Source organism: Anguilla anguilla, chromosome 2, assembly GCF_013347855.1.
Source record: "Anguilla anguilla isolate fAngAng1 chromosome 2, fAngAng1.pri, whole genome shotgun sequence".
NCBI classification, from domain to species: domain Eukaryota; kingdom Metazoa; phylum Chordata; class Actinopteri; order Anguilliformes; family Anguillidae; genus Anguilla; species Anguilla anguilla.
The window spans coordinates 40,974,042-40,987,030 of NC_049202.1; the positions used below are offsets into that span (position 1 = coordinate 40,974,042).

The window sequence follows — 12,989 nt, forward strand, 5'->3', positions numbered from 1 at the left end:
TTCATGAAAATATTTTTTATGTAACGTAAATGGCATCGCACCACCCAGCGAATATACAGAGGCCATGGATACGGATACAGTAGCGAGGACATATCCGTACCTATAGTAGCTAGCTAGCTAGCTAATACCAAATTATAAACATTGATATCAACACCTACCAATATACATTAACAGGTAGCAAAGAATGTAATCAGCCAGGGGAGCATCATAACTATGAAAATATGTAACTGACAGTATAGCCAATCATCTAACAAAATAAAGTATATCGATTTGTTTTTTGTTTTTTTTTATAAACCGACACATCCTTCAACCCATCCCCCTCTCCTCTCCCATCCCTCCCCCTTTTTCTGTCTACCTTCTTCTCCACGCATTAACTCTGTCAATCGCATTCCTTGCATTTTCAAGACAGCCCCCCTCCCCCTTACGTCCTAGTAAGCTAATAATAATACTAGCGAGTTCGCTATCTACCTGCACGACACAATGTAGCTTGCTAGCTAGTGCTAGCTAATCAACGTTTCTTGTTACATGTCTTGCTATACGAAAAGAGCACGGGTTCTATTGCGCCAACTTGAATGGGCATTGTTACCTCTAGCTAGCCAGCTAGCTGCATGAGGACATGTATGCATGCATGGTATGGAAATGCACATTAGCTGCATGGACAAATTCTTACCTTGCCTTTGCCGACCTCTCGTAACTCCATCCCGTTCCTGCGCCCAAATCACCAAATCCTGTACCAGGATAATTTCTATCCATTAAAAAAATGAAGGATGAAGATGGAGTGATAGTGGGGGGCGGGGAGGGAGAAATATTCTGAATTGTAGCACACTATCTCGGCCTCAATATTTTCTTCCTTTCTGTATTATATTTAGCTATTTCTCCCGTTTCACAGGCAAATCTTCAAGAATGAGAAACGGCACAGAGAGAGGGAGAGAAATGGAGGGGAGGAGAAGGAGGAGGGGGTGGAGGATAGAGAGGGGAGGAGGGGGAATATGAGGGGAGTCACACCAACCACCACCAAAAAATTCTTTTTCTTCCTTCCCTCCCCTCTCCCGTATTTCTTTCAATATCTAGCTAGCTATTGTCCTTTTCAGGAGAAGCAGCAGTTGAACTCCATTGCTGTAGCTTATCCCTTGTAGCTAAAATGCTGATGCACAGATATGATTATTCACGTCTTGTCCTTTCACCAGTCTCTCCTCCCCTTTCTCTTAAGAATCGCAATGGTCGCAAACGGAGGGGTACGAGTGTCGTTAGAAAATATATATTCCTTTCTCGAATTATTTCTTTTGTAGACTTCGCTAACCAGCTAGGTAGCTCCCTAGCCAACAGCAAGCATACCCCTCCCTTCTACTGAAATTGGTTGGTGGCTAGCTAGCGAGCTAGCTCTGTCGACGCATCAAAATATGACTGGTTGGTGTCTTTTTGCAGTTTCGTGATCTTTTTCTTTTCCTGTCCTCCGAAAAGGATATACAACGATATGCGTCACAGCGAGGCTCCAAGACCGATGGTAAAAATCCAGATACAAGGCTTCAGCGTTAGGCCTCAGTTTAAAATATATTTTCAGTCATTTTGTTCTGAAGACGCCATTTTTGAAAGCGACTGGTTCGCTCTTTCCCTCCCTCCCTCACTCACCCTCTTTCTCTCAAACACATACTCACACGCAGTCTGTCTACCTCCCCCTTCCCTTCCCTCGTCCTCTCACAGACGAGCGTAAACCATTCCCAGCATACAGTTCAGGCCCATTTTTAACAAAAAGGGAAAGACAGCGAATGAGGGGGATGGGAGGAAAGGAAATGCATGGAATCACAGAGAACATTGATTGATGGATTGATCGCGCGTATTTATTGACTGACCGAAGGATAGACAGACATTTACTGCATAGTATTTTATTGGTACCTTGCAAGCTATAGCTTGCTACAATTACACAGACATACATTGCAGTATGTAAATTAATATAGACCAGGTGGGACTGTATCACTGCTCTGACCTCTCCTGAGTTGTAGCTAGCTATCTTGGCAAAAATGGAATAACTGAAACTTGTGAATCTGAAACAGACTGTCGATTCTTTATATTTGATTTTAATAAATTACTCATTAGTCTGAAGGTGTTTACAAAAGTATGCACGTGACACGTTAAAGACGAAATCAGATTATCCGTAAATACGTGAACTGTAACTGTTACCGAAAACAATAGAAATAACAGTGACTGTGAATTTCATATCGAGATTGCCTTATTCTGTTAACTCAATCTATCCTTTTCTGTCAGTCCTCTTTTTACCCCATATATCAGTCGTTAATCGGCTGCTTTTATATTTCCAGAAGACATCGGTTTAACACTTGTAACGATTTACACCTCATACCCCAGTTTATCCATTCATCGTTATCCGTTCTGGACTATTCTGTCTCTACCTGTTCGTTCTTCTTTTTGGTCAGGTGCTCATGAGACCCCCCCCCCCCCCCCCCCCCCCCCCCTTTAAAAACACAGCAAGGGTCACAGTACTAATGTTTTATAGCAATAGTACATGACTACGATGAGAAAGGGCATGCAGTCCATACACTAATCTGACTGGATTTGGGTCCAGTATTATGTGTGTGGACTGTTGGCTTCTGACAGATATACACACTACATTAGCAAATGGAGGTAATGAAAGAAGACAGCCGCCTTGTATGGAGACCAGAGTAAGGAGGCGGGGTTGTGTAATTCTGGTCACTGCAATTAAGGTCCTCCTTAAAGGTTGGCAGTCAAGTTGCTAATATAACAGACAAAGGCACTGACTGAGGAGGCAATGGGGGAAATCTTCTGGCATCCACACTGGAACACAGAAATGTGGATATACAGTGCCCCCTCTAATTATTCACACACTAGATAAAGATGAGCAAAAAAGGCTATATACACTCACCGGCCACTTTATTAGGTACACCTGTTCAACTATCTAAGCGAACACATATCTAATCAGCCAATCACGTGGCAGCAACTCATTGCATTTATGCATGTAGAAATGGTCAAGACAAACTACTGAAGTTCAAACCAAGCATCAGAATGGGGAAGACAGGTGATTTAAGTGACTTTGAACATGGCATGTTTGTTGGTGCCAGATGGGCTGGTTTGAGTATTTCAGAAACTGCTGGGATTTTCATGCACAACCATCTCTAGGGTTTACAGACAATGGGCCGAAAAAGAGAAAATATCCAGTGACCGGCAGTTCTCTGGGCGAAAATGCCTTGTTGATGGCAGAGGTCAGAGGAGAATGGCCAGACTGGTTTGAGCTGATAGAAAGGCAACAGTACAGTAATTCAAATAACCACTCGTTACAACTGAGGTATGCAGAAGAGCATCTCTGAATGCACAACACGTCGAACTTTGAAGCAGATTGGCTACAGCAGCAGAAGACGCCACCCGGTACTAGCAAGTACCTAATAAAGTGGCTAGTGAGTGTAAAATAATATAAGTACTGAGCTATATCTTAATTCTCATATAAGGAAATTATTATTTATATTAAGGATGATCCAGTGGAATCAACCAAAATAACATTTTCCTCAAACTATACACCCCCCCCAAAAAAAAAAAATGTCTGAAATATTCACAAGCCTATTTTCTATAGTTTGCACATCGTTCCTTCACTAAACTCTACTGAGTTATTTACTACCATGTTTTGAGATTGGTAAATATATTGGGAGGGATCTTTCACCATTCCTCTGTACATAATATTTTAAGATTCTTCAAATCCTTCAGTGTGCACTTGTAGGCTACCCTCTTCAATCAAAAACCATACTTCAAAAAAAAATCAGATTCAAGTCTGGAGACAGAGCTATTACAAAACAGTAATTTTGTGGTGAGTTAACCATTTATTGATTGATTTTGAGATATGCTTGCTGAAAGATTCATTTACAGTGAAGTTTCACCTGACTGCCAGAGGGAGCCAGATTTTGGCCAAATAGTATTGGTACTTTCTGAAGTTCATGATTCCATTGACCTTAATATGAGCCCCAGGGCCCTTAGATTCAAAAGACTCCCATAACCATATTCTACCACCATATTTTTAAGTATGATATTATTTTCAGGAGGATAAAATTTTACTAACACCAAACCCACTGCCGATGTGCATTTTGGTCTGATTTGACCATAAAAGATGGTCAAATTGAAATTCAAATGCCATTTTTAAACTTCCAGAAGTGTATATCTGTTAATTGCCCTCAATATAGTTTTTTCTGCCTTAAGTCTTTCTATTCGCATAGAGGTAGCATCTGATGGTATATTTGGAGCCTTTGTTTCCCCCAGATTCAAGTTCTGTTGATCTCCAACAGTAGCCCTTCTTTCTTTTCATCCAAAACAGTAACATTTTTTCACCTAAGAAATATTGCTTGCCTTCATCCTTCACCATGCACCTTCGCTGCTGAATGCCCAATTCATGCTTTTGTTACCTCCTGGCTTGACTTCAGTAATTTTCTATTCTATGGCCTCTCTAACACCCTACTGACCAAACGTCCAAAACTCTGGGGCCACACTACATCCTGGAAATACAACACACCCACTTTAAAAGACCTACACTGACTTCCCATTAAGGCGCGTATCAATTTCAAAATTCTTTTGATCACGTACAAAACTCTCAATGACCTGGCCCCTTACTACCTCACTCATCTGCTGTGTACGTTCTCCCTCATACCCTCTGCTCCTCTAATGCTGATACTCTATTCACCATCCCCAAGACCCATCTCCATGAGTTTGGCCTCTCTGTGGAATACTCTTCCAATAAACATCAGGAAATAAGAGCATGTAGAAATTCTTCCAGAACCCAAGGTCGATTAAATAATAATAATAATAATTATAATAATGATAATGATAACAATTATTATTATTATTATTGTTGTTATTATTATTATTATTATTATTACTATTATTTGGCTGCTGCTTGGCCCCTATTGTGTTTCTACCTTTTCTTATTTTGCATCATCATCATTTTCTTCTGGCTAGGGTGTCTATGGCAGCCCCTAGAACCGTATGGTAAAAAGTTGTAAAAATTTGGCACACTGATTGGGGACAGTCCCATTATTCTTTTCACCAAGATTCATGTCTCCACCCCGAGCACTCTAGTGCCACCAACGGGTCAAAGTTGGAGGTATGTTTATGCATGTAAGTTTTGAGCCGTATGCCCAATTTAAAAAAAAATGAGGTACCGTTGGATTCCTTGGATCAAGCTGAGTTCAGTGCACTCATTAACATTAATTTCCGCCATATTGGATTGTCCGCCATATTGGATTTTCTGAAAAAGTTTTTAAAATTTTCACAGGCCACAAATTTTGTCCAATCTTCACAAATTTGGCACAGATGATATTCAGACCAAGCCTCACAAATGTTATCAGATGGATTTTGGATTTTCGAAAGCGTTCGTCCGTCATAGTCAATCGAAATCGGCGGAAAAGTTGCCAAACAGGAAGTGAGCTCATACTTCAGAAACGCTTTGATGTATCAACACTACTTCCGGAGGACTTGCAGAAAAACGAGTCATTTGACCACTGGGGGGCGCCGCAATAAGTAAAAATGAGTTTTGCCCAATAACTGTTGATGTGTTTGCTTTAAAAAAGTCATTCTCATGTGTGGTTGTATCTTAGGAGATCCTAAGGCAGAGACAAAAGCGTTCGTCCATTATAGTCAATCGAAAAACAGGAAGTGAGGCCATAACTCAGCAACGCTTTGATGTATCAAAACCAAACTTGGTACATGGACTCGGGACCCCATTTTGAGGAAGCGCAAAACATTTTCTGTCATTTGACCACTGGGGTCACTGCAATAACCAAAAATGCGTTTTGGCTAATAACTGGTGATGTGTTTGCTTAAAAAAAAATAATTCTCATGTCTGCTAATACCGTGAGAGGTCCCAAGGCCGAGACATGGCAACTTTTCATGTCAACCTAATTGATGCAGCCGCCATATTGGATTTTATCAAAAGGTTTAAAAATTTTTCACACACCACAAAGTTTGCCCAATCTTCACCAAACTTGGCACAGATCATCTTCGGACCAACCCTCAAAAAGGTTCTCTGATGCATTTTTGATTTTCAAAAACGTTCATCCATTACAGCCAAATCAAAGGCAAATGACCCAAACAGGACATGAGCTCATATCTCAGTTGCACCCAGTCTTTGGTCAATTGACATAAAACTTGCTATCAGTGCTTACAGCCACACTTTTAACATGATCCGATCAAGTTGCCATGGCAACTCTGCCCTGCTGGACTGCTTGGCCCCCTCATCGCTGCTTGCAACTATATTTATTATTATTATTATTATTATTATTATTATTATTATTAATAATTTATTTATTTTTTGTTGGATTTTATTTAAAATTACTGACCCTTTGTGAAGCCCCACCCAAGTCCCACTCTCCTTAGGTACTGTTGCTAATGCTGTCAAGCTTTCGCTTCAGAAAGCTAGTTTCCATAAAAAACCTGTTGAGAGGACCTGTCAGTCAACGTTATATTCACATGTATTTGTATATAGCCTACTTCATCAAATTGAATACAGTCTACCCCCTTGTTAATGAAGAGAATCACAGGTATGTTATAGTGCACTGCATTTAATTCATTTCATGGTAAACACCTTGGTGTTACGTTTTTTTATGTTTTTTACGCTGCTGTCTACAAAATATGCTCACACTTCAATAAACATTATCTATAGCCCTTACCTAGCGCTCAGTTGCTAGCTAGCTCTGCGAGCCATCACTACATACTGTATTGTCTTTCATAGCTGTATTGGGGTGATAAACATTTAGGAACTCCGGCCCAGATCTGTGTGAAGTCCGGCCCAGCAATGCCGACTTTGGGCCAGAATCAGACCAGATCCGACCACTACTTCATTACTTTACATTTATTTTGCAGACACTTGACTCCAGAGCAATGTACAAGGAAAGAGAAGTGTAATTCATCCTTCAGCATTATTTCAGCAACACTTCCAGACCAGCAAGTTTATATTGAACTTTAATAAAAATACAAATAATATAAAATATAACGAAGTAGATAAAAAAACCTCTGGGTACCCAGTTTCCTCCCACAGTAAAAAGACATGCAGATAGGCTCTTTGGAGACTCTAAATTGCCCACAGGTATGAGTGTGTGAGTGAATGGTGTGTGTGCCCTGCGATAGATTGGTGACCTCATTACAAGAGGTTGGCAACATAAAAGGTACAGATTTATGTTCCACATTAGGAAAATGATCACAGCAAGTTTTACATTCATAAAAGACAGCAGTGATTTTTAATACATTTATTTAGAAATATTGTGCTCTGTAGCACCATCATACGATTCAATTAGAAAAATAATAAAACACTACGGAAAACAATAGAGTATCTTTTGGTGCCTCTAATAATAATAATAATAAGAAGAAGAAGAATAGTCAAAAAGCTAATGTTTATAGAAAGCCATAAAGCATGCTGTAATAGTTCTAAATTAATTACATAAGAATAGTGCTAGGGGGTGGGAACAGGACAGATGGATTCCAAGATTCAGTCTGGCTCTTTCGGTCAATACCTGGTCAGGGCTGGTGGATCCCTAAATGTATCCCTCTCCATTATCTTTGTTTAGTCCTGAAAATACTCTTCTGCCTCCTCATAATTAACCATCTATGGACATAACCTCTCCAGACTGTTGGGCACCATCAGTTCAAAATTCCAGTTGCTGCTGAGGACAGAGCAAGACAAGAGCATACTTTGAACATTTGGTCGCCTAGTCAGAGAAGAAAGGTGAGTGTAGGCTGAACACAAGCAATGCACGACAGTTTATGTGGACATAAGGACACTGTCAGATTCAGTACTCACTACAGTGGTTGTGTGGGTACTGACATGAGATGAGTTGATATTGACATTCAGTGACTTACAGAATGCATCACTAACAAAGAAATAGAGCTAGTTTTGGAATATACCATAGCTCTTGTGGACTTGTGGATAAATGTGGAGACAAGTAACGGCAGGAAGTGTGAGTTTGTACCATGCAATTATATCTTGAGTCCCATTTCTGAAACAACAGACTGAATGACTGAACAATGCTCACACTTACCATTGTTGTTGTACATAATTGTGTCCTCAGGTGCAGGAGGGATAGTGCACCAAAATACATTTATATCAAGCCTATTCTTCAGAAATAACATGAAAAATACCACACAATGATGCTTATAATAATCATAATGGTACATACAATCGTGGTAAGTGAATATTACAGTCACAGATACATAACAATATCTACAATAACAATAATGTAGATACACTAAAAATGGCACAATATTAATCATCAACATCTTAATTGTGGCAATATTAGCATCAAAAATAAAAAATCTGTTGCCTATTTAAATATATAAAGTACAGGACTAATATTCGGTATCATAAAATGAACATAATTTCTTTATCATTGTCTCTGTCGTCATCTAGTGGTTCATGTTAGAATGCAGTTGCTTTGTATATGTGTTTAACATCCTTAAGTTTGTGTAGTTCATTTGAAGCAATCAACAGACAACATAAGTTTTAAGTTGAATTACTTTCATGCCTTAAAGTTTTTGTTCAATCTAAACTAATCGCATTCTCATTCTGTTCAAGCTGAATTATTATTTTACTCACCTGTTTGTCTCCATTAGCTTTGATTAACCAGAAAAAAAGCATAATCAAATTCACTTATTTTTCCCCAGCTGCATAAGCCACCTTGTCTACCACATGGTTTACCTGTTTGACAACATACCTAAAGCTGAGATATTGGTGATTTATTACATTAATTACACCAGTTACACAAATACACCAATGCATAACCTGTAAAAATAAATAGATTTGGTAATGGATGAGAGCGCTTAGTAAACTAAATGCTGAATTGATTCATTTCATAGCAATCTGTATCAGTGGACACACCAAACTTTGCAATGCAGAGCTCAAAGACTTGTACAAGACAGAAGATCAAATGAAAAGGGCATCCACCACCTTGTTGCTACCTGTAATACATTTTAAATTGCAAGTACACAGTTTGATATCTTAATTAATGGATATGACTGAACAAAATATCTTATCATAAATTATCATAAAATATATTCTAGGTTGTGAATTTTACTCTATTTAGCAAAAGGTATGCAGTATACTGTATATACAGTTATATTGGGGGGAGGGAAGGGGTGGAGAATTCATAAAAAAATACATGCATCTAAGAGGTAATGAGGTGGTAATTTTGTTTACAGCTGGTTTCCTGTCTATTCTTACATGCAGAAATACTTCTGGAATAGTTTTTGTAATCCACACAGAGTACTTCACTGAATACTTTTTGAAGTCTGAGTCAGCTTTGTTGATAAATATTGTATGATAAATATAAGTATTGTGCTGCCATAGTTTGGCATACTACAGTATTAAAGCTCCTCTTTACCATTGTAACAATGTAACTGTCTATACGCAGGAACATTTGTGGCCTCTGGCTTCCTGACCATGGGACTGACCCTCTACTGAGTCACGTTCACCATTAACCTTTTCTGGTCAGCCAAGGCATAATTAAGTGCCTGTCCCCTTCCTCTTGTGACTCTCCAATAAACTTGCTGCTTGATCAATACCACCAGCTTGGGGTAGGAACACCCCTTTGGCCCAATTTAACAGGCTTAAACATTAAAGCAGTAATCAATGGTTTACCTATCCTTGTTTTATTGACCGCACCAATACCACAAGCCAATCAAATGTTTTTATGCCCAAAATAATACACCAATCACGTTACAGTGATCATGTGAGATTCCGTCGCGTCACTGACATAAAACTCATCAAAAATCTGGAAAAAAAAACAACTTGAACAACTACGCTCTGAGGGTTAAGGCACTTGTATACCCGACCAGACGCCCCTAAGGAAATCGACAGACTTCACTACGCGCCCCAAAGCACCTCGCGAGAATGACTGATCTAGCTTACTGGGCAGGAACACATACTAGCATAGGATCACACTAGCAGAAAGAGCTGAATGAAGCTTCTGTGATACACTGCAATATACACAGCATATGCTCATAGTAGCTAGCAAATAATTTTTTGAAATTTGCCAATATACAATTTTCTGTTAGCTTTATTGTACTCTATAATTATAAACAAAATTATGTGAATCATGACTACAGTTGAATAGTTTACCCATTTGTGTAAGTAGTCAGTAATCATAGTCTAATGGGGGTTAGCAATGGTTTTGCTAAATCCAGAGGGACACAGTTTCACTTTAAGGTATTGTTAATACCTGTTCCAGTCCTAATGCAATATCAATAATCCAAACCTGTGCTCTTTTCTCCCATTTCTTCTACACTAATGTCCACTTCTGCTTTCCTCTGAATCCTCTTACCTTAGCCTTCTGGTTTTACTTCTATGAACCACCGCTCTTGGATTTGACTTCCATTTCTTGAGGACAGTGTTGCATTTCTTACATAGCCTATAAATCAAGTTTAAAATAGCCTATAAAATGTGTCAGCATGCTGTCTTCAAACTCAGGAGTTTTCTACGTATTTCTCAATATGTTTATGTTTTGATGATAATGATGTAACAAAATAAAGCACAAAAGTAGTATACAAATACTTAAAATATAATGCATATGATTCATTAGATGTATACAGAGTAGGCTATAGCTAAAAGTAACACTTCATGCATATTGGATTATATAAACATAAGATGCAAAATGGTGAAACCAAAATATGTTCATAATTTATTGATAAATTAATACATAACAATTATCAGAAATCCACACAAAGTATGTTTTCATAAACTAAATTAATGAGCAATTTCCTTTAATTATCATTCAAGTAAATGTAGACTTCCAGTAAGATTTGTCCAACATACATTCCAAAGCATACATGCAATTGAGTTCTACCTAAAGTGATCCCCAAACACACACACACCCCTCATACAGTTTAAAAAAAAAAAAAACATTTTCTTCTATTCCCTCTCTCTCTCTCCATTTACAATCTTTATTAGGATGTGTTAGCAACATTGCGGTTTTGCTTTCCTCCCAGTTCACCATATGGACGTACAGCCTGTCCCACCTTAATTCTAGGGCCCAGTAAAGCTCCCAAAAGCATTTTTTCACCCCGGTTTAAAAACCTGTTGAGAGTAAAGTTGACAGGAGACAATGTGGCTTGTTCCAAGGTTGCACGTTCAACAGCCTCCACCGCAGAAGCACAGTATATCTCTGGTGCCACCCGGTCTTGATCTATGGAACCACGCCCCTTTTGACACTCTCTCTGTGCAGCTGAACAGCAGCAGCACACAGCCTTCTTCTCATGGTTTGCGTTGGAATGATCACTCTCTCTGTTTTGCTGAAAAATTGAATTGCAACTTTCTCCGATTCGATTTTTGAAGTTGTACTTGCTTTTGCATTCCCCTCTCTGTTGTCTTTTCTGAACATGTAGTCTGGGGGTCTCTATCTTAGACTTTTCAGAGGGAACTAACAAATTATTTGGAGCTGAATTTTTTGCCTTTTTTTGTCAGCAGATGAAATTGCCTCCATCGTCTGGTCATGTTTGGAACTGCAGTCTCTGTTTGTTTGGTCTTCTTGGTGGCTGTTATTAACGCAGACGTTCCCTGAGCCCTGCTTTTTGTGTCCATCAGTTTCCATTGGAAAGAGAGCAAGAGTCTGAGTTTTCCGTAGATCTGAACGAGAGGTAGATCCTGGTGGTATTTTTAACTCTGTTGGTTTTAGACATGGATTTGTTTAGATATTATTTAATGAATGTTGGTTTTGAATCAGAATTTCAGAGGAGCCCTGAATCTCTTTATTATCAAGGGAAATAGTGAGTTTTGATTCTGTCAGAAAGAGAGGCAGTCAGTTCTGTTGCTTCATTTGGGTTCTCTCGGTTTAAGTTCTTGGTTGCAACATGAGTATGGTTTATTTCAGCACACTGTATATAGCCCTGGATAAAATTGCCATTGACGTGATTAGAACTGTCACAGAACGTGCACTGCTGACTCTCTTCTGTAAAGCCTTTAGAAACAAAGTGGTCCTTTGGAACATCCAGGATATGCGTATCCTAATTAGGTAAAATTAACAGAGCAGGATAGCAAACATCTCTAGATGTCTTGGCAGAGGTGGGGCCTGTATCTGGAACCTGAATGACCTGAGCAGTTGTCTTGGTTCTGCAGCCCGTTTGGGCTAAGGTACCCTGGAAATATTGCATTTGGCCCAGGAAATTGAAGTTAGGTGAAACTGATGGTCTGCACTCTTTCACAAACCTGAAATGGAATGAGAGCAACAGCTGGATGTTACACCCCCTGAAAAGATCCACGTCACTGATGATGAAATAAACCTCAGATTGACCACCATAGTTTCCAACACACACTATTGCTCTTCCCTTCTCTCTTCCCATCATAAACATATACTTCTATTCCCCATCTTTCAAATTGGCTCAGTGTTGTGCATGCACACAGACATCCTCACAGGCACATATACCTGCACACAGATACACAAACAATCCACCATATTCTATACATAGACTATCACCCTTCTCTTTCAATCACGGACCTGTAGGCATTGTCCTCATTAGTGTGTCTTTTGTTTTCTGTAGGGAGTGAGAGAGAGCTCGTGCACAAGTGCTAATGGTGCCCATGCTACTTTTGTGCAGGTATGTGGAGTTCAGGGGTACATTGATTTATCTCATCTGCCTACATGTGCACACGTTTTTCTTTCAGTTTAGCTATAACCAATGGTTACAAAAAATGACTAATTGGTGGGACAGTGGGACTACGTCCTGTTATCATTTACAGCAAAATAAATTGTGTATTTCTGAAGTAGATATTTATTGGATCAAAAGTCATGTTGATTAAATGTGGTTTGATCATCATCATCTAAGTCACAGTAATAGACTAACACAATCTGCTTAATCTAATAACAAACAAACAATTGTACTTCTTGTCAACACTGAATGCATCATTTAAACACAGTCTAGGTTGGAAAAAGTATCTGGACCACTAGGTTAATGACTTCTCCAAAAGCTAAATGGAGTCAGGTGTTCCAATCAATGAG

The 12,989-nt window shown here is 39.1% G+C and overlaps 1 protein-coding gene across 1 annotated transcript in view; it reads right to left on the reverse strand.

Moving 5' to 3' along the window:
* LOC118220989 (proline-rich protein 12-like) overlaps window positions 1–1,739 on the reverse strand; it is a 35,143-nt gene extending 33,404 nt beyond the window's left edge. Inside the window, exon 1 of the mRNA XM_035405517.1 lies at window positions 671–1,739. Coding sequence (XP_035261408.1) covers window positions 671–753 — 83 coding nt within the window. The 5' untranslated portion in view covers window positions 754–1,739. The remainder of the gene's footprint in view (window positions 1–670) is intronic.
* Between the last annotated feature and the right edge of the window lie 11,250 nt (window positions 1,740–12,989).